At 41.9% G+C, this 19,168-nt stretch overlaps 1 protein-coding gene across 1 annotated transcript in view; it reads right to left on the bottom strand.

Annotated features, from left to right (window-relative positions):
- HAPLN1 (hyaluronan and proteoglycan link protein 1) overlaps positions 1-15,954 on the bottom strand; it is a 38,466-nt gene extending 22,512 nt beyond the window's left edge. Inside the window, exons 1-3 of the mRNA XM_079331769.1 lie at positions 15,722-15,954; positions 14,308-14,433; positions 2,755-3,126 (exon numbers count right to left, since the gene is read on the bottom strand). Coding sequence (XP_079187895.1) covers positions 2,755-3,126; positions 14,308-14,407 — 472 coding nt within the window. The 5' untranslated portion in view covers positions 14,408-14,433; positions 15,722-15,954. The remainder of the gene's footprint in view (positions 1-2,754; positions 3,127-14,307; positions 14,434-15,721) is intronic.
- Positions 15,955-19,168: the final 3,214 nt, after the last annotated feature.

Raw genomic sequence — 19,168 nt, 5'->3', positions numbered from 1 at the left:
TTCAGGGGTGTTGAAAAAATAAGCACAGGGCCATGCAAACAGAGGGATCTATTCTATCAGCTATGTATATCCACTGTAATATTGCTGTATTTTAATACTTATCTTTTTATTAGGATATTTCAGCATATCATAGTCCCAGAATTACTGGATTTAGCCAACACAAGCAGGGCTGACACCAACACTCTCACCACTCTTATCTTACTTGAAAGGTAACATTTTACCATGAGGTTTTGCAAAGAAAATGTTCCTGCCAATGTCAGAAATTCGCAGCCTTACACCTGTCCCACAAAAATCACTGGAAAAACATTGTTCTTTATGTTAGCCAGACACTGGTTAAAATATATAAACTTTCCTTTGAGCACAGATTGGAACATACTTGGCTGAAGAAATATGATTCCTTCTCTACTTATGGATTTCCTTATTTTGGAGGAGGGACCCTGACCTTGTGTCCAAGGCTGGTGCTTATATTACAAAACAGTAAGAGTAAAAAAGGTAGAAAATCTTCCTTCTTAAAAACAAATCTCCCTTGTGGTGTTGCAAGCATTAAGGAAATGATTCCTTGTTGCTTTCTCACTGCAGTTTTAATCCAATAATGCTTATTTCTCTCTTCCCTCATAACTGCTTTAGAGAACTTAAGCTCAACATGTAAATGTCTGTTTTTCTTTATCTCATAAGTTTGGAAAGAACAGAGTGCATTCTTGTTAAGGATGAATTATGTGGGGTGGAATAACCTAAAAGCACCACCCTGCTGGCGTGGAAACTGGGCAGGGTTTTTCTGCAGCCCAAAATGGGAAGTTCCTGTGGCCTCCAGCCAGGAATGGAAAAATGGATTTAAAGAAGTAAACTAAGTCCTTTATGTCTATTTGGTTCCAAGAACCACTCAAACATTCTTATTGTCCAGGGAAGCTGTATCCTTTTCCTTTTCCTTTTCCTTTTCCTTTTCCTTTTCCTTTTCCTTTTCCTTTTCCTTTTCCTTTTCCTTTTCCTTTTCCTTTTCCTTTTCCTTTTCCTCTTCCCTTTCCTCCTTCTCCTTCTCCTTCTCCTTCTCCTTCTCCTTCTCCTTCTCCTTCTCCTTCTCCTTCTCCTTCTCCTTCTCCTTCTCCTTCTCCTTCTCCTTCTCCTTCTCCTTCTCCTTCTCCTTCTCCTTCTCCTTCTCCTTCTCCTTCCCCACTTTCACCTTTCCTCTTTTCCTCTTTTTTTCCTTTTCCCCTTCTACACTTTAGCCTTTCCCTCTTTTCCTCTTTTGCTTTTCTTTTTTTCTCTCCTTCTCTCAGGATCCCTCTGGCATACACTTGCTGGTAAGTGTAAGAGTATGTGATCTGTCTTCATGAAACTTTTAGTTTACCTCTGTGTGCTTTGGGGGAAAATAAAAGGGCCAAACACTCTTTTACATGCATTGAAACTCATAAAATGTATCTGAATTGCATAAGAAGTGAAGAAAGCTGAAATTTTTTCCTCTTTAAACCTGTTTCATTACTTTTTCACTCTACTGTTTTCAAGCATAATGCTGAAGAAACTTACTAGGCACTACATGTAGGAGTTGTCCTGGTAGGCAATATAAAGAACTAATTTATCTAATTTTAAGGCTGGAAAAATGCAAACCCACTGTCTCTGGATAACTACTGTAACATTTTTTTACCTTCTAAAAGATTTGCCTTTGCCTGATAATATCCCAAAGTTTCATCAAATTACTACTGGGGAGGGGGAATTTGACATAATTTCACCTAGGTAAAAAGATGCATTGGCTTCTGCAGAATGACAGGAGCAAATTAAGAACATCTGGAACTTTTGATACTCTGCTTGCTCATCCTTTTTTGGCTCCTCTCACACCAGGTCTGGCTGGAATTTGGACACGCCGTGGGCTAGCATAAGTTATAGTAGCCCTAATGTTGTTCTTATTTATGACTGTTGTCATGGGCTGCCAGACCAAGATTCCCCAGAGCACAACAAATTCTGCCTCCTCAGCTTGCTGTTATCACTGACAACACAAAATCCCTGATAATTCAATATCACACAACACACTGCCAGTGGCAATGCGACATCTGATAACACAATGCCAGCAGCACCAGGAAGGGAAAAAAAAAATAAAATTAAAAGCAGGAATTCCCTAACACCAGGCCAACCTGACTCTAAAGGTGGCTCAGGTGTCACCAGGTTCTTTGGACCTCCAGGTGCTCTACAGGCACAAAACTTCAGAGCTCTTGGACTCCTACTCTGAGCTCTTGGCTCCTACTTCGCTGCGTATCTTATATCAGCAAAGCTGCTAATATTTAAAAAGGTTATTTATTACAAAGCACATCAGTCTCAACAGGCAATGGCAAAAAGCAATGGCAAAGCAGCTGGCAATAAGTGAATGGCTAGAAGCCAGAATGGCTAAAAGCAGCAATGGCTAGAAGCAACAACTCTCTCAATGCACAGTCTTATGTAGGACTTTTCCAACAAGCTAAGGTGCAAGCTCAGACCACCACTCCTTAACCTATTAGGATTCCAGTTTCTTAGCACGTTGGTTACATATAGAACTACACTTCTATCTGAGAAACGTCAGCAATATTCTTACTACAGGTTTATTATGTCTAAGTCCTGCCTACAACTGTGGGCCTGGAGCCTCCACTGAAGACATCAGTGTGCTTCAACCTTCACCGTGGCACTGAAACCTTTCACTCACTAGAACCACTAAAACCTACCCAACCCTTCACTCTGACTTCTCCCTGAAGAACTCAGAGCCCCCCCTGACCCACTGTGTGCTAAACCCACCTTCCAGGTTGAGGGTCACCACGGCCGTGTCGTCCTCCAGCCCCTCGATCACCTCGCACTTGTAGCGCCCGTAATCCTCCAGCCTGATGCCGCTGATGACCAACGAGGCATCATTCTCACTGCTCTCCCTCAGGAAAACCCTGCCCTGGTATCCCCCATAGCTCTTCCTGTGGTGCCCCATGGCCACGAACACGTCCAGCTCCTTGAGGTAATCGTAGGTGAGTTTGGTCCACTTGACGCGGATTTTGTGCGTTCCGGAGCCGGCGGCCGACGTGTGCTCGTGGTAGAATTTGCAGGGCAGAGTCACGTTGCCACCACGGTGGGAGAAGATTTTGGCTTGCTCTGCTACCACGAGGAGACGGGGCCCGTTTTCTGTAGGATTGAAGGGGGAAATTTGTGAGGGAAAAAAAAAACCACCTCCCAGAAATTCACTTCACTTTCACATCGGCGAATAAATTTTACAAAGCGGATGTTGTCGCCCCCCCCCCCCCCCCCTCATTTTGGACCTGTGCAGAAATAAACCAGTTTTAAATGATTATTTGCTCAGCTGAAAGCATCTCAGTGCCTCTCACACAGGCAGAGACCATCCTACATTCATGAAGAGGGGGTTGTGTAAACAGATTTACAGAGTTGTACTGCTGATATATGAATGCCATCACACATAAAAGGCTCCAAAGCACATCCCATATTTTCCTTGCTCAGGAGTTGTCTGACAATGCTGTATTTTTTATCTTCATAATTTGATTTTTCTGGAGGGATTTGGCTTATTCAGGCAGCTGCACATAAAGCTCCTCACAGTCTGGGATGCAGAGAGTCTTACTCACAAAGCAGGAAAACCATTAATGTATCAAACAGCATTATTTATACAGGCAGGGAAAGTGCCAGCAAAATTCTAAAATAGACATTTTAGGCATTTGTATTTGTATTTTATTCTAACTTTTAAGTATAAGTTCCACTTCTGACCAGATCAAGGAAATCTAGTTGATCTTCAAATGTAAAACCTGATCCTCTGCTGTCCACCTTTTTCATCATCTCAATGTGGCTTTTCCCCATCTATTTTTTTTTTCTTTTCTGATCTCCTTAAACCTTGTCACTATTTTATCTTTTATATTTTGATCTCACTTTGCATGCAAACCTGAATGCGGCTCTCTGCCTCCTCTCCTCCTCACCAGGTTTCCTGCTTTCCTACCCTCTAGTAGGTCACCACAGCAAATGTTGCCCTGTAAAATAAATTTGCTTAGGACAGCCAGCTGAGGCAGGTGCTCACTCCCAGCCCTGGGTCTCTGGGGTTTTTTCAGGCTGTGCTGCCTTGGGAATACCCTGGAAAATGCAGATTTCATGTGCTAGTCAGCAGACGTACCCAAAAATGAGAATTTTTCCTCCTTTCAGTATCTCTTGCCTCTCTCCTCGTGCAAAGTTTGCAAAACTGATTGAGCAAGCTCAGCTCTCCTGCTGGGTTTGCAGTCCTGGACCACTGAGACGGCAACCAAAACCCCCCAAAAACTCACCAGCTCACTGGGTAAGCACCACCAACCTCACTCTGGAGAGGACAAAGGGGAGAAACACTTTGCAACCCCCTGTGCTTGTTCAGCAAGTCACTGTGGTGCCTAAAATGTGATTCCCAACCCTGGGGCTCAGCCTGGCTCTCCCCAAATCCAGCAGGATGAGCTCCCAAAAATCAGAGGCTGTTGAGGGGATGGCCCTGAAGGCTGGCAGCAATTTTCTGTAGCTGGGGGTGAATCTGAGATGGTTTCTGATGGATAAACATCATCAATCAGGGGGATGTGGGTGGCTGGGAAGGGAAGGAGTGGGATGGATGAGGGATGACAGGGTTTAGGTTATGAGTTTAGGTGATGGAGTGTCCATCCCACCCCTCCAGCTGTCTGTCCACAGCACTGCAGCAATCTGTGGAGTGTCCACAGCCTGAGAGGCGTGCAGGGAGAATTTTGGATCACTAATGTCTCCAGACAGTCCCAGGCTTCTGAGTGCTGGTGACAGGTCTGTGGTTAAATGAAATATCTGCCTCAACTTGCAGGCTCAGCTGGATTTCCCTCTCTGTCACTGCTGCACCAAGCTGCACCCCAGGGAATGCAGCATTTTGTGTTCCTGCAAACACCTCTGAGGGTGCAAATGGCAAAGACAAAGCTTGCTGAGTGCAAAGTGAAAACAGGTATCCCAAAAGTACAGTTCTTTGCTGGGAGGTGCTGTGTGCAGAGCATTGCTGCTCCCTGCACAGGTCAGGGCTCAGGCTGCCTCAAGAATGAGAAAATTTAGGAGCTGCAAGGGTGAAACACTTTCCTGCCTGATGAAAAACCAAAGCTGCAGAGCAGGTCACCTACAGCCCCTTTTAGATGATGTTTTTCTCACTGCCCTCTCTTCCAGAGGCTCAGGGATGCTCCAACAATCCATCTTCTTTCCAAGGAGAGCATCCAAGGAGAGAGGTGATCTGAGGCAAGGCACCATGGAAAACCTCACCAGCAGTTTCCACAGGAGGAGGAGGAGGAGGAAGAAGAAAGTGAAGGCAGCCAGCACAGCCTGTCTGCAAATTTTCCTGTTTCCTTGGAGGACAAAGATGTTCCACAGTCCTCTGTCCACCCTGGGAGGAGAAATGTTGTGCTTTGGGGTGGTAATTACCAAGAAATCTGAGTCAGAGCTCAGCTGTGCTGGGTCTTTAGCACTGAAATAGCCAAGTTAATAAATATTAGCAGAAGGGACTGGGGCAGGAGGGAGGCTCTGACTCAGGCTGTTAATGCTCACTCTTTCTAACAACTGTGCCCGTGCCAGCAGTCCTGGAGGCTTGCCCAGAGCACTGTCACCTCTGACTCCAGCATCCTAATTTGGGGCTGTTCCTCCTCCCCTGGCCCTCTGAGCCATCACCTGAGTCTCAGGAGCTGTAAAGAGCAGAATTTGGGAAAGGAAAGGTTTCTCTCATTCTGGAATATCTCCTTTGGCCATGGATGCTGCAAAGGAGATGTGACACTTAAAATGTGCCTCCACCCCCAGGCTTGGTAAAAGCCAGCTCCTTTTTTTTTACAGAAAATGGGATGATGTGCCCTTCTCACTGGAAAGAAAGAGAGGAAGAAAATGACATTGGTGCTGCTGCTTCTCCAGGATCTGGGAGAGGAGGGAGGATCTCTGGCTCTCGAGGAAAAGCAGATGTCAGGCAGAATGAGGCACAGTTTGGGCTAGAAAACAGGAAGGCAGCAGGGACTTGGTATTAAAAATGACATGACAGGGGTTTGGCAAGAGGCCTAGAGGTCTTTATTATGCAGTAGCCAGTGAGAGACTGGGCTAAATCCACCTGAACTGCACGTTTTTGGGAGAGGGGCAAAATGAATGGTCTTGGTTTTCCTGGAGCTGACAAATTAAAAAAACCCCAAACCCACAAGAAACTGAACACAGAGCAAACCAGAAACCCTTCATTTAAAATACATAATTGTCTCTATTGTGAAACTCAGCTCAAATGAGCAGTGCATTCTCCTTCCTGGGTTATCTTAGTGAAACAAGGACGGATCTGCTTGTGAAACAGAGATGGGAGATGGAGGAAACACTGATTTGAGGGGTGGTAGCTCCCTGGCTGCTCCCCTCATGGGCATTCCTACAAGCTTAATACTCCTAAATACAATTAATTTTGTCTCTGAATGGCCAGGAATGTCTGATGGGTGTCACTTGAGGAGGATCACACTTCTTCCCCAGAACTGGTTCCTTCAGCAACACCACCAGAAAAACTGTGAGGTGAACACCAGACAACTCTGCCACCTCTGAAACCCCTGGATTAAAGAGGGTTTAACCCTCATTAAGGAGCTGTCTTTGCAAACAGTACAGTCTGGGGACAAGGCAGGACCAAGGGGTCACTCCTGGGACAGATCCCAGGTGCTCCTTCTCTTGGGGACAGAGGTGGCAACACCCTGGTGACTTGGTCTCAGCTCCAAGGTGGGAATTGGGATGAGGAAGGTCTCCCAGGTGAGGCTTTTCACCCTTCCAGGCACATTTTGCATGGCCACACAGGCAGCAGCCCAGCTGTTAGCACAGAGCCAGGCCACACTGGTGACTCATTTGCAATATTCTTTCCACTCCTGCTTCCCCACCAGTGGTTCTGACAGACTGTGGCCTTTTGTTGATCCCCCTGGTGCAGTCAGAGGGATGCCAAGGGCAGCACAGTGCAGGCTGGCTGGAACAGGGCTTGTCCAGGGTGCAGAAGATGTCCAGATGTGCAGGGCAGCACATTACCCTGGGAGCTGCTCTCCCCAGGATGCAGGGGAGAGGCTGCCTGACTGAAATGAAAACTCACTCAGAATGCTGATTTTTGGGCTGGCTTTGCTGTTTCTCAGCAGTGCTAAACCTGGTGTGAAGTGCAGAAAAGATATTTAAATGATAAGGCACTGGCTGGGCACCAGTTCTGTTCCTCCTCTTCCTCCTCCTCCTCCTCCTCCTCTTCCTCCTCCTCCTCTTGTTGTTACTGCTTTGTCCATTTCTACCCTTGGTGCTGGTCAGTGTGGTGCCCATTTCAAGGACAGTAAGGTGGATTTGCTCTATTGGAGCTCTCACTTCAGTCTCACCTGCTGCCTTATTGGTTTAGCTCCAAATTTTACTGCTGGGCAAGTTTCAAACTTTGCTTGTCTTTTTGGTTGTGGGCTGATTGTTGGGTTGTGCTGTGTTATTTTGGGCTTAATTTATTATTATTATTACTATTATTATTAATATTATTGGGGGTTTTTGTGGGGGCTTTTTTTTTTTTTTTTTTTTTTTTGGTTTGGGGTTTTTTTGTTGGGTTTTTTTTGTGTGGGTTTTTCTTCTTTTTTTCTTTTTTCTTTTTTTAAAAATTTTTTATTTTATTTTTTAATTTTTTTATTTTTTGGTGTGTATTTTTTAACTATACTTTTGCTGAGGGGGTTTTCTCCTGTTTTCCTTTTTTTTTTATTTTTTTATTTTTCTCCCTTAAGTGGGTTGTGCACACCAGAATGATGGCAAGCCAGGTTTGGAGGGCCAAGAACAGTGTGGGGCAGAGAGGATGAGTCACACCCCAGCCCTTGGCAAGCAGCTTTATCTGCTTCATCCACTTCATCTTATGCTGAGCTGGCCACAAAAATTGATTATTGCAGCATTTTCATGGAGTGCCTTGCAAAGAGGCAGTGGAAGAAGAAAATGTGCATTTTTCCAGACAGAAAAAAACAAAATCCTAAACAGGGGATGATATCACAGAAGGGTTATGCCAGATAAATTCATATATTACCTAACTGTTCCATGCTATTAAGAAGCCCCAGTTAAAAAATGTCCTGTGCCATTCTGCTTTAGATAAACACAGAGTTTTTTTCTGGTTTTCCTGTGGGGTTACCAGGGACTTGAGCTCATGCTAAAATATCCTGACTCTTCCCACAGCAGTGGCAAGTTTTTATCTCCAATTTTTGGGGTTTTTTTTGTAATCTAAAATGTTTACTTTAAATTCATAATATTTTCTGTGACAACAGTGGTTCCCTTTTGCTGTAGTGTGTAGAAAAGTGCATTATTGATTATATGTACTAATATATATAATATATATGATGTACAAATATTTACTAGTATATGTACTAATATATCGATATACTAATATATTGATGTACCAATATATAATATAGTACTAATACCACTCAAAGAATACTGAGGAAAAACATGAGGGGGAGTTACACACAATTTTGCACACAGGGCACATTTTTCTATATGTATTTTAGCTAATTGCCTTCTTTTTACTTTTGCTTTTGGAAAAAAAAATCCTAAAATATTTTATGTATCATCTGTAAGCCTGGTAAAAGACTTTTTTTCTGGCTCAAGCACTAATGCAGTTTTGCTGTGTCATGAGAAAGAAAAGGCAAGAATCCAACTGAACAGACAGGATAGAACAGCCCCAACACATTCCTCTTAAATTTTGATATAAAACTGGTAAGAGAAATGCTGGATAAATCTTAGTTAGAAGCTTCAGTCTCCAAATAATAGTACAGCTAAAAATACCTGGTTTATATATGGCAGAGAAAAAAAAATTCTGTCTTGGCAACAGACATTACAAGGCTGAAATAAAACATTTTTCAGCTGATTTCATCTCCTCAAATTGAGTAACACTTTGAGAGGATTGTTAAAGAGGACATATTAACTCAGGTTTATGTTTCTAGGAGACCTGGGAGCACATAAAACCATCAGGGAAATAACAAACTTCATCTCTTCTAAATTACTGCCTCAAATAACTTCTAAGTGTGTTTTGCTTGGGCGTAGATAAATTTCATGGAGATCAGGTGTCACAGGGCAGAGCAGAAATCAAGGAAATTGATTTCTGCACTCCTTCCTCACTGAGGTAAATCTTCATGGGTGGCACGAGGACTGCTTGATAAAACCAAAGTATCAAATATTATCTTTAATACCACAAATATTACAAACCCTTCCAGCCCCTTGAGTTCTGTTTATAAATATGGAATTCCACTGATGTAACCAGCAAAGGAAAATTAATTGTTTTAAATTTGCGCTCCGTGCGAATCCCCGTGTTTCTGTAATAACATTTATTTTTTTTTTTTTCATAACCCAAATATCCTGGCACCTATCACTGCAGGGCAAGCAGTGCAGGATGCCTTCAGTGAGAGCACACTCCAACAGGAGGTGGAATTTCTGCTCCCTGCTGCCTTTTCTGTCCCCTGCTGTTGCAGCAGGACACGACCTGAAGAGGAAAGCAGGTTGTGTGGAAATCAAAGAAACAGCTCAATTGCAACAAGAGACAGCAAAACTCATCTTCAGAATTGTCCTGAATGGAAAAACAAAAAGGCAAGAAAAAAAAAAAAAAAAAAACCAAAAAAACCCAGACATAAAGCAGAAAACATAAAGGCAAGAAAATGGAAAGAAATGTCAGTGTCGTGGAAAATGGGAAAATGCAGAAAGGTGAGAAGAAGAAGTCAAAAGAAAAGTGGAAAAGCATGAAGATAATCAAGATTATCTTGATCAGATAAGAATTGGTGTAAGAGGTGAGATGAGCAGTGAATTTAATCTCTTTTCATGTGTTTGGCTGGTCCAGAAACTGTTTGGATTCTTGCTCTCTGATGGTGCTGACTTGATTTGAAGGAAAATAAATGGACTGTAAATAAAACTCACTGTACTGGGGAATAAGTTGGTCAAAGACTTCCTCTGCTTTTCTTATGTGATAATTGATTTAACTTATTTGTGCTTAGGGTTTTGTTGTTGTTTGTTTGTTTCAATTGGGCAGCACTAAAAAGTTTTCTGTTCATTCCATGTTAAAATATTCTTTTGTATGCATAAATAAACCTGTACAGAGAATCTGTAGGCAAAGGGGTGCATACTTGCACCTCATACACAGGAAAACGCTGCATAACATTAATTTCTCACATTCAGAGGAAAGATAAATGTTAAATTTGGTCCTCAAAAACCAAACTTTATGTTCCCTTCACTGCCTTTTCTCGTGTTTCTCCAACCTGCACAAACTGGAATCCTGTTAAAGGCTCTGTCTGCTCTTGTAATTAACTCAGGAATTACTGTGGTGGCTCAGCCAACTCTGCTATTTCTCAGAGCAGCTACACCCAGGGGAGTGCCCTATTCTCTGAGGGATTCTCTGTCTTTTTTTTGGATAATTGGTCACTGAGCAGCAGCACGAGCAGGTCAGAGAGATGGACAAAGTGGACACTGAAAGGAATCATCTTCTCTCATGAGTCAGACAGACTCTGCAGATCCTCAGGAAAAAAAAAAAATCTGAATCCTTAATTGCATTGGTATGCTGGGAGCAAGATGTTGTTTTCTTGTGGGTATTGTGGGGACTCATTTTTGCACTCACCAGATTATTTAGTTTATGGTTGTGGCTTTTTCTGAAGAGTGAAACTAGTGTCTCCCTGAGGCACACAGGGTTTTTGTGTCTTTTTAATTTTTTTTTTTTTTAATCCTAAATACAGTTCTCTCTCTCTCTTTTTTTTTTTTTTTTTTTTTTTTTTTTTTTTTTTTTTTTTTTTTTTTTTTTCCCAAAAGTGAGACTGGAATGACAAACTATGAGGGGAAAGGGGACAGGGTCAAGCAGCCTGACCAAAACCATGAAATCCACCACAGGCTTCAGATAAGAAAATAGAAAAAGAAAATACAGCCACAGAAGACATAAAATGCAGCTTCACAAATTTTATAAATTTTTGTGCATGGATACTGGAATAAAACCAAAGGAGAAAGAAAATATATTAGAAAAGCAGTTGAGACAGAGGAAATAAACTGAAAACACTGTGAAAATTTGGGAGGTAAAACTGTCTTGCAGATGAGAAATTTTGCTCAAGCAAATTATTTACCAATAAAGAGATAACCAGGAGCTAGAACTGACACTGTCAGCAAGAACAGGGCTGTTGGTGAAAACAGCAAATGATTTCCAGAGAAAAACTGAAATATTTAAAAGAGAACACAGGCATAGAACTATGGCTACTGCATTGTTAGAGACTGGGAAAGTGTTTAGTAAAAATACAGAAAACTCTCTTTTCCAGAAAGTGGGCTTTTGAAAGCAAAGCATCATTGCAGGACAACAGCAATTTATGAAATAAATTTGCTCTGGTTGACAAACATTGAGTTTGAGAGGGGTCTGAGGAGATTTTACACCGATGGAGGGGCAGAAAATTGGGGTACCCAAACCTACTGGCATTTTAGGACAGCACCAAGTGGTTCTGGACAGCAGCAAAATATCAAATTCATGTAAAGAAAGTAACTCAACCATTAACCAGCTAATCAGTCTGAGCTCAGCAGCAAACAAGACTTTAGAACAAGTTTTGAAGGAAAGTTGTTCAACAACAGGAATAATGAAGTCAGTACTAGAAAGATTGATAAGATCAAGCAGATATTTGCCAAAGAAAATCAGAGTAATCTGATATCAGGTATATAAAAAAACAAATGTATAAGGCTGAGGAATGTGATGTATCATTTGCTTGGAGCTTAGGGAATTGAGTGATATGGAAGAAAATACATGAAAAAGGTCAATGAACTGACTTCTTTCTCTAATATTTCTTTAATATTTCCACTAGCTTCACCTTATAAAGTAATTGTGACTGATAGATAAAATTTTCATGTGGCTTATTGAGCGGCACTGAAGGGAGGAGAGAAGGTATTTAAAATATTTGAAGAAAGAAGGGTGTAGAAAGTAGGATAACATTTAATGCTGAATGCAAAACCCATCTTTTTGAGGTCTAGTATGAAGAATTACTGATATAAATTGATATTATTGATATAAAGCTGTCAATTTCAAGAGGCAGTGAGGGGGACTGAGTGCTGAATACTGTCTATCACCACAGACTATTGATCAGCACAGCTGGGAGCAGCAAATTTGATCCAAGGTCTGAAGAACAAAAGCATTGTTAAGTGGGAAACAGAAATGCTAAAGCCAAATTAGGATATTATCTGAAATGAAGTCCTGGCTGGGTGGACTCCAGGAGTAAGAATTCAGATGAGAACCAGTGTAAGGATGAGTTCCTGATATTTTCAGGTTACAGTATGCAATTAGTGCAGTGATCAGGAGGTGATACACTCAGGGAAGAATTTGACAAAGTACACTCAAATGACAGCTGTGGGGATATGGTGCTATCTTATTGAGGTTCTAAAGTGAGCATCAAAAAAGAAAAAATATTATTGGAAGCCAAGGAACAGCTGGAGAATAAGAGCATAAAATAAATGTGGAGAATTAGGAGGGTGTTTTCCATACCAGAAAAGTGGGGTGCAGAGCCCTTTTGGCTTTTTAACAAATTAAACCCAGCCTGCAGGAGATTGCATGGTGTAAAGAATGGGGAATATGACACAGTTTCCTTCTCTGCCTCAGGAAATCCCTTTCACCTCTGTGTGAGCAGTTAAATACACCTTTTATAATCCCAAACCATGCAACCCTGGCAGAGTTCAGCCCCACATCCCCTGGATTTCAGCTGTGCAGAGGGATGCTGGATGTGTTAATATGATAGAAAATCACACCTGAACACCTTCCCTGATCTCCACCCCATCTCCAGCTGTAGGATTTTAAATCTTTTAATGCAGCATTGGGCAGGGAAAGATCCCAGCCCTGGTGGGATCCACAGTGCAGAGAGGAATGGCAAAAATCAGAAGCAAAAGTGCCACGTCCCAAGCAGCTCCAGTGTCTTTGATTTGTGTTCTGCCTGTGAAATTCAGAGCCTGTAGAGCTCAAATTTAAATCTTTATCCAGCTCTCCTTCAAGGAATGAACTCAGGGTACAGGTGAGTTTGCATGGGGAGGGAGAAGGTTTCACCTTGAAACTTTTATTAGCTTTGAATTATTTGGGTTAGCAACTGACATGCATGACTCATGAATTGCACTAGAGCCCTGACTATTACACTGATTTAATTTCCCAAAAAGGTAAAGCTCAGAGACAAAAAGCTGCATTACACAGGGAAAGGCAGAATATATGTTTATGAGACATGGATGTCAGATTTGGGATTTGCCCTGGGGAGCAAGTGCTCATCCTCTCAGAGCAATCTTCATTTTGACATAACACATGCTGTTTGACCTTCATCCTGTGAGTGTCCTCAGAGGGAGAGCAGCTGTCTGTTACTCCTTCCCTGACCTTGAAAATCCCTGTTTTAATAGGTGCAGGGTGCCTTTAACTCCTGTGACTCTCCTGTGAACTCCTGGATGTTCAGCCCTTCCTGGTATACTGCTCTGGCTTGGGAATTCATATTTACACAAACTGAAAGAACACAATTTTTCTGGCTGTTTGACAGAAAGAAATCAAAATTTAAAAAGAAAGAGAGAGATAAAGAGAAAAGGGACAGTAATTCTGCATTTCTTAATTTGGCAAAATTTAATTTTAGCCAGGTTGAGAAGGCAGAGGTGAAAGCAGGAAAATCCCTGCTCATTCTGCCTGCCCTTACTGCAGAAACCCCCTGACTCTTCTTATGCAGGATAACCCTCAACGACTGAAAAAACAGCTGCATTGTGCTGCAGGCTCAAATCCTGCCACAGCTATAATCTCTGGACTCAATCACAATCCAAACAGGACCATGCAGAAGGCCAGGATAATATTTAGTGTGAATTAAAGCTATGAGGAAAGGCACGTTTCTTTCAGGGTAAGTTACTTTTTTTTTTTTTTTTTTTTCCTGGTTTACATTGCCCAATTATGATCTCTGATGTGCTGAGTCTTTTAAAATAAACCACAGCAGTAAATTTCTGTGCTGTGGGGAACTGTGTATGGCAGAGCTCTTAAAATTAAATCTATTCTACAATAAACTAAACTATTCCAACCCACTGCAGTTGTTTATTACTTTAGGATGCATGCTTTTTCTCTTTGTCTTAAATCATGCTGTACTTTACTCACTAACCTTTGCAAGGTTGTGACTAAGTGCTATTAAACAGTGAAACTTTCTTCTTTTTTTCACTTTTCTTAGGATAAATAACAATGCAACACAACCAGAAAAGAAAACATTTAGTCACTGGTAATACAACTATTTAAAAAACAATGTGACAGCATTAAAAATAAATAAATAAATTAAGGATAATAAAGCACTTTAAACTGTTTGCCTCTGCAATATGAAAATATTGGTATTTTCTCACTTATTTCCTTACCTTGAATGTGAACAATTCTTTCATGATCCAGACTTGAGTTGCCAGGGTGAGGTTCAGCCCAACAGGCAGAGATCAGCACCAGAAAAAGCAGACTCTTCATCTTTACAGCCAAAAGAATCTTCTTCACTGTAAGGGCATCACATACAGAGGATTATGAAATTTTGGAAACCTTTTACAGTGTTGCACTGCACAACTTGTTAGAGCAGTGATCTTAGTAGGGTTTTTTTTATTGTATTGAACCCACTCAGCTGACAGAAGCTGCAACAGCTGCTAATTTTTTAGGCAAGAATATTAGACCATTTTATTGTGGACTTTAACTAAGTGAGACTGGCAGTCCATATTTAACTCTGCCTATGCAGAAATGCAGCAAGAAAAATGAATTTAAAAAGTGCACAGAAAAATATTCCTGAGTCAAACTCCTTGCAAGACCACACACAAGTAGTACCTGTGTTTCAAAAGAGGTTCTGGTGTACTTTTGATTTTGCAGACCTGCTCTAGATCTGATCTGCAAATACAATTAAAACAATCAAAGCTCTGTGACTGTATCTATACCCACTGCATGATGCAATCTGCTGGTGATAGGTTTTCAAGATTGAAACAATCTTCTTGTAGGTTTTGGCATTTCAATCAAGCCTGCAGCTTAATTTATCAGTCAAGGGTGGCAAATTTGCTGGAGCTAAGCAGTGAAGATGACAAAACATTTATTAGGCTGACTAGGGAGATCAATTTCACTTCAGATCCACTTACCATTTTAAAAGGTGCCTAAACACACCATGCAAATGTTTGAAAGCATGCACAGGGTGGGTCAGGGTGGGATGTGCTGCCACTGCAGCTGCCCTGGCTGATTTTTCATTCATTCCCACCTGGAATGCTGACGCACTGGCTGAGTGTGCCAGGCAGGGTCTGCAGTCAGCAGAGCCCAGAGCTGCAGGGAAAAGCTCTGCCAGCCCCTGAGAGCTAATTAGGCAAATGAGGACCTGAAATAGAAAAGGAGGTGTAAAATACGGGAGGGTTTGGGCTGCTGTCGCTGTTTTGTGGCTGGGATTTTTATGAATCTGATCCCTTGAAATAAAAGGTGGCCATTTACCAACTTTGCTTTTACATGATTGTAGGATTCCCCCTCTGAGTCATCAAATTGTGGTGGCATTAATAATATGATTTTTTTTCTCTCATGCTGAGAGATAATCCTTTCCTCCTTTTTTTTTTTTTTTTTTCCTCTATCAGAGCTAGAAACACATAAAAATTGCGAGTTTTGAAAGCAATCCCCTACACAAAAACAGACACAAACCCTGAAGTGCTTCAAGATCTGAACACTGGAATAAACTCCTGTAACCTGAACCAACCTCTGCTACAGACTGAAATGCAGAAATGCTGTTGCCCTTTCCCCCACACCACAACATGCACGTTTACTTGCCTGCCCTTCCATTTCCTCACAGCCAGCTCAGCATCCCTTCATCCTTCCTGAGCAGTGCCTAGAGGTAGGACAAGTGCTGGCTGCACTCTTCCCCAGGTGGACCAAGCTCAGCAAGTCCAGGCTCTGCAGCCACTCCCTCTTTTTTTTCCTGGAAAGCTTGGGAGGCTGGTGACCTCCATCTGAGAGAGCAAGGACAGATTGTGGATCCCTCCAGAGCACATCAGCCCCAGCCTGGGCTCAGGGAGGGTCACTCCAGGCAGCTGGATGCTCCTTCTGGTGCTTTAAGATTTTTAGATTTTATGTTTTTTAAAATCCTGTACTGCTTTAGTGTATAACTCTGAACTCTGTACAGAGTGTGAGTTGTTGTCTTCATTTTTTGGTCAGACAGAACAATTCCTCTGAAACTCAAGGATGCCCCACAGCCTCAGGACCCAAAAAGTATAAACAAAAGTGAGTTGGGGGGAGCAAACTGGGGGTAAATTACTTCATTACCTGAAGCTGTAATTGGAGGATTAATCCCTGATATGTAAATGGACCAAATTTATAATTATGTGGAAAAACCCCCCTCTGGGCTCTGTGAGTGAGTAAAAGCCCAAAGGGGCTCAGTAGATCAACCTTAGGAGGTCTCTGACACCTTGATTTCACTTCTTGCCACAAATCTTCCCTTTTCTGTGGCACTAGTGATGAGAAACAGCCACAGGGCTTTTCCTGGGGACAGCAACCCTTAGGTGATGGGGGAAACTCCACCCAGAACCATTACAATCTATTTTAATAATGAACTAAAATGATTTAATTTCAGGATGGAGGGATGTTCTCCACCTGTGCCTCTGGAGTGTTTTTGTGACAGCATCACTCAAGCAAGGTGAGAGGCAGCCCAGTGCTGATCTGGAGGTCTGATTTTCCTTTTCCTCAGTGTCCAACCCCACAATGCCACAGTCACACCTCCATGGTTTTTATTTTGGGTTTTTTTTTAGGATTCACCAAAAATGATGGAATTTTAGGTTTCTGGAAAGGCAGAGGTTGTGCCATGTGTTGCAGCAGGTGAGGACATGTGCCTGGAGTGAGGAACAGCCTGGTGCCACTCTGCTCCTGGGATTCCCCACGATGGGAGAGAGGGCACTGAGCCAGGAACACATTACCAGGACAAAAACATGACCCCTGGTGCTTTGTAGGTTATCCAAAAAGCAATTAGCCAGAGGAATCCACATCCTCAGCCTCTAGACAAAGCAATAGAAGCTCAGGCTCCATTTCTGCAGCAGGACCTTGGGGGAGGCATGGTAGGTGTGGATGTTTTCATATTAAAATTAATAAAACCTTGGCTGGGACTTGGGTTTTCTTTTTTTTCTTTTTTTTTATTTTTTTGTTAGAAATAATTAAGATTAGTAATCCTCCAGAAATTCACACTGGTTTCAATCACTGCAGTTTATGAATCTGCTATCTCCCTGGACAGGCACACAAAAAAAAGCTGGGAAACATATTTTTAAAAAGAGAACCTCAAGGCTAAAGGAAGTGCTCAAGGTCAACATTCAGTTTTAAATTCTCAAGAATTGCTCAGATGCATTTTGAAGTTCTGACATTATTCAGTATTTCTTTAATACTTATGCAGCCTTCACTCATCTAACACTGGCATAACTAAGAGGCTGTAAAACCCCAATTTTTGTATTTTAACATAATATTCTGAGAGTTTACAGAATGCTTTCAAGCAATTTGGCTGCATAACTGACAAAGATCTCTCTGAAGGGCAGAGCACTGAAAAACAGCATTGCCTACCAATGTCTGTTCTGAACGGAATAAAACATTTCTTATTGACTTTTGCAGCTGCTGCAGAACATGCAAACATTAACTCTGTGAGGACACGGGCCACCTACCTCAATATTCTCTTTCTGTCAGTAGTTAAAAGCCTTTAAAGTGGAAGGTTTTTTGCTCACAGGAATTATTTTTTTGTCTCATGTGAGTTTGTCTTACATCAAATGTTTGCTTCCCTGGGTTGGAATACCTGTGGAAGCCTGAACTGAAAATGGCACAAGAGAAACTCAAATTCCTTAGCTTCCTAATAAAACTTTCTGCCTTTCTATGGAGTATTCTAAATCTAATACACTGAGGCTCAGCAAGTAAAGGAATCAGCTGCAGCTGAAACAGGCAACAGAACCAATAAAATCACTCTTGAAAATTTAGGATTTAAATAACCCCCAAATGTGAGCTATTCACACTCATGCACAAGCCTACTGTAAAATATAAGTACAAATAAGAATGTAAAATATAACTATAAATAATAATGTAAAATATATTGTAAAATATAATGCAAAATATAAGCCTTTACAGGTTTTCTCTTTGGAGCTCAGATCTGGGAGCTGAAGTGTTAAGCAGACAGAAATATCTATTAATGGAATAAAATATATGTATTTTCAGGGAAAGGTGGCAGCAGCAGTAATGAAAGGTCTCTCATCTTTAGACACTTCTGGTGGGCAATGGAATAAGAAGAAGGCCAGTCCAGGCAGTTCTCACACACTCCCATCAGCAGCTTTTCTTAAGGCTGGTAACTTGGAGCAGAACATTCAATCCAGCTGATTAAACAGATTCCTGTCCCAAGGCTCCCAAAGATCAAATCTTATCTGTGTGTGCAAAGCCCTGGGTTTTGGCAGCTGAGACAAACCCCAAGAATGGAATTCAGCCCCAGGCTGTGGGCACCTGAGCTGTTTTGTCAGTGTGGAAAATGTTTGCATCCCCCTGAGAAGCCCAGACTGTTGTCACAGTGGGTTTGTAGCTGGTCAGTGTGGTCAGTGGGAGGAAAGTGTGTGTTTGACTGACCCAGGTTGTGTTTTGCCCCATCATTTCTGCTTTTTAATAACCTCATTTGTGTATTTAAATAACCTCCATCTCCTCCAGAAACTTCCACTCTGCAAAGGCTAAAATAAAGCATTAATTTCATGAGACCTCAGTTCACCAAACCTGGTGAAAATCCATTTATTGCCATTACTGCCCTCACAATGCCTGCTCTGGATTCTGCTTTTCACTTGTTTTGCTAAAACAAGTGAAAGTCCCCCAGGCTGAAGGAATGAAGGCAGGACAGATTCAGCAGACTGATTCCCCAGGGCAGAATCATTCTTCCAAAATAAAATTTGCTGGTGCTATGGCAAACAGAAAGAACAATTGGTGGCATAGGAATTATAATGTTTATATTCTCTATTAGGATGACTTAAAAGTCACATTCCAAGGGCTCCTTCTTCCTTGGCACTGCAGCATTTCAGGCAAATCTCTGTGAGATTTGGGGCCATCTAAGGTGACAGACAGTCTGTCTGGAGAGCAGGTTGTCACTGTGGCTCTGCAGCCAGGGGCAAGAACAGCTCAGTGCAAAAGCAGCAGGACACCCCAAACACATCTGGAGTCCCCTCAAGCCCAATAATTTACCAGGAGGAATGCTGGTAAATTGCTTGCTGAGAGAAAGAA

Source organism: Erithacus rubecula (assembly GCF_903797595.1).
Source record: "Erithacus rubecula genome assembly, contig: scaffold_101_arrow_ctg1, whole genome shotgun sequence".
NCBI lineage: Eukaryota > Metazoa > Chordata > Aves > Passeriformes > Muscicapidae > Erithacus > Erithacus rubecula.
This window is presented reverse-complemented; position numbering and strand designations above follow the sequence as displayed.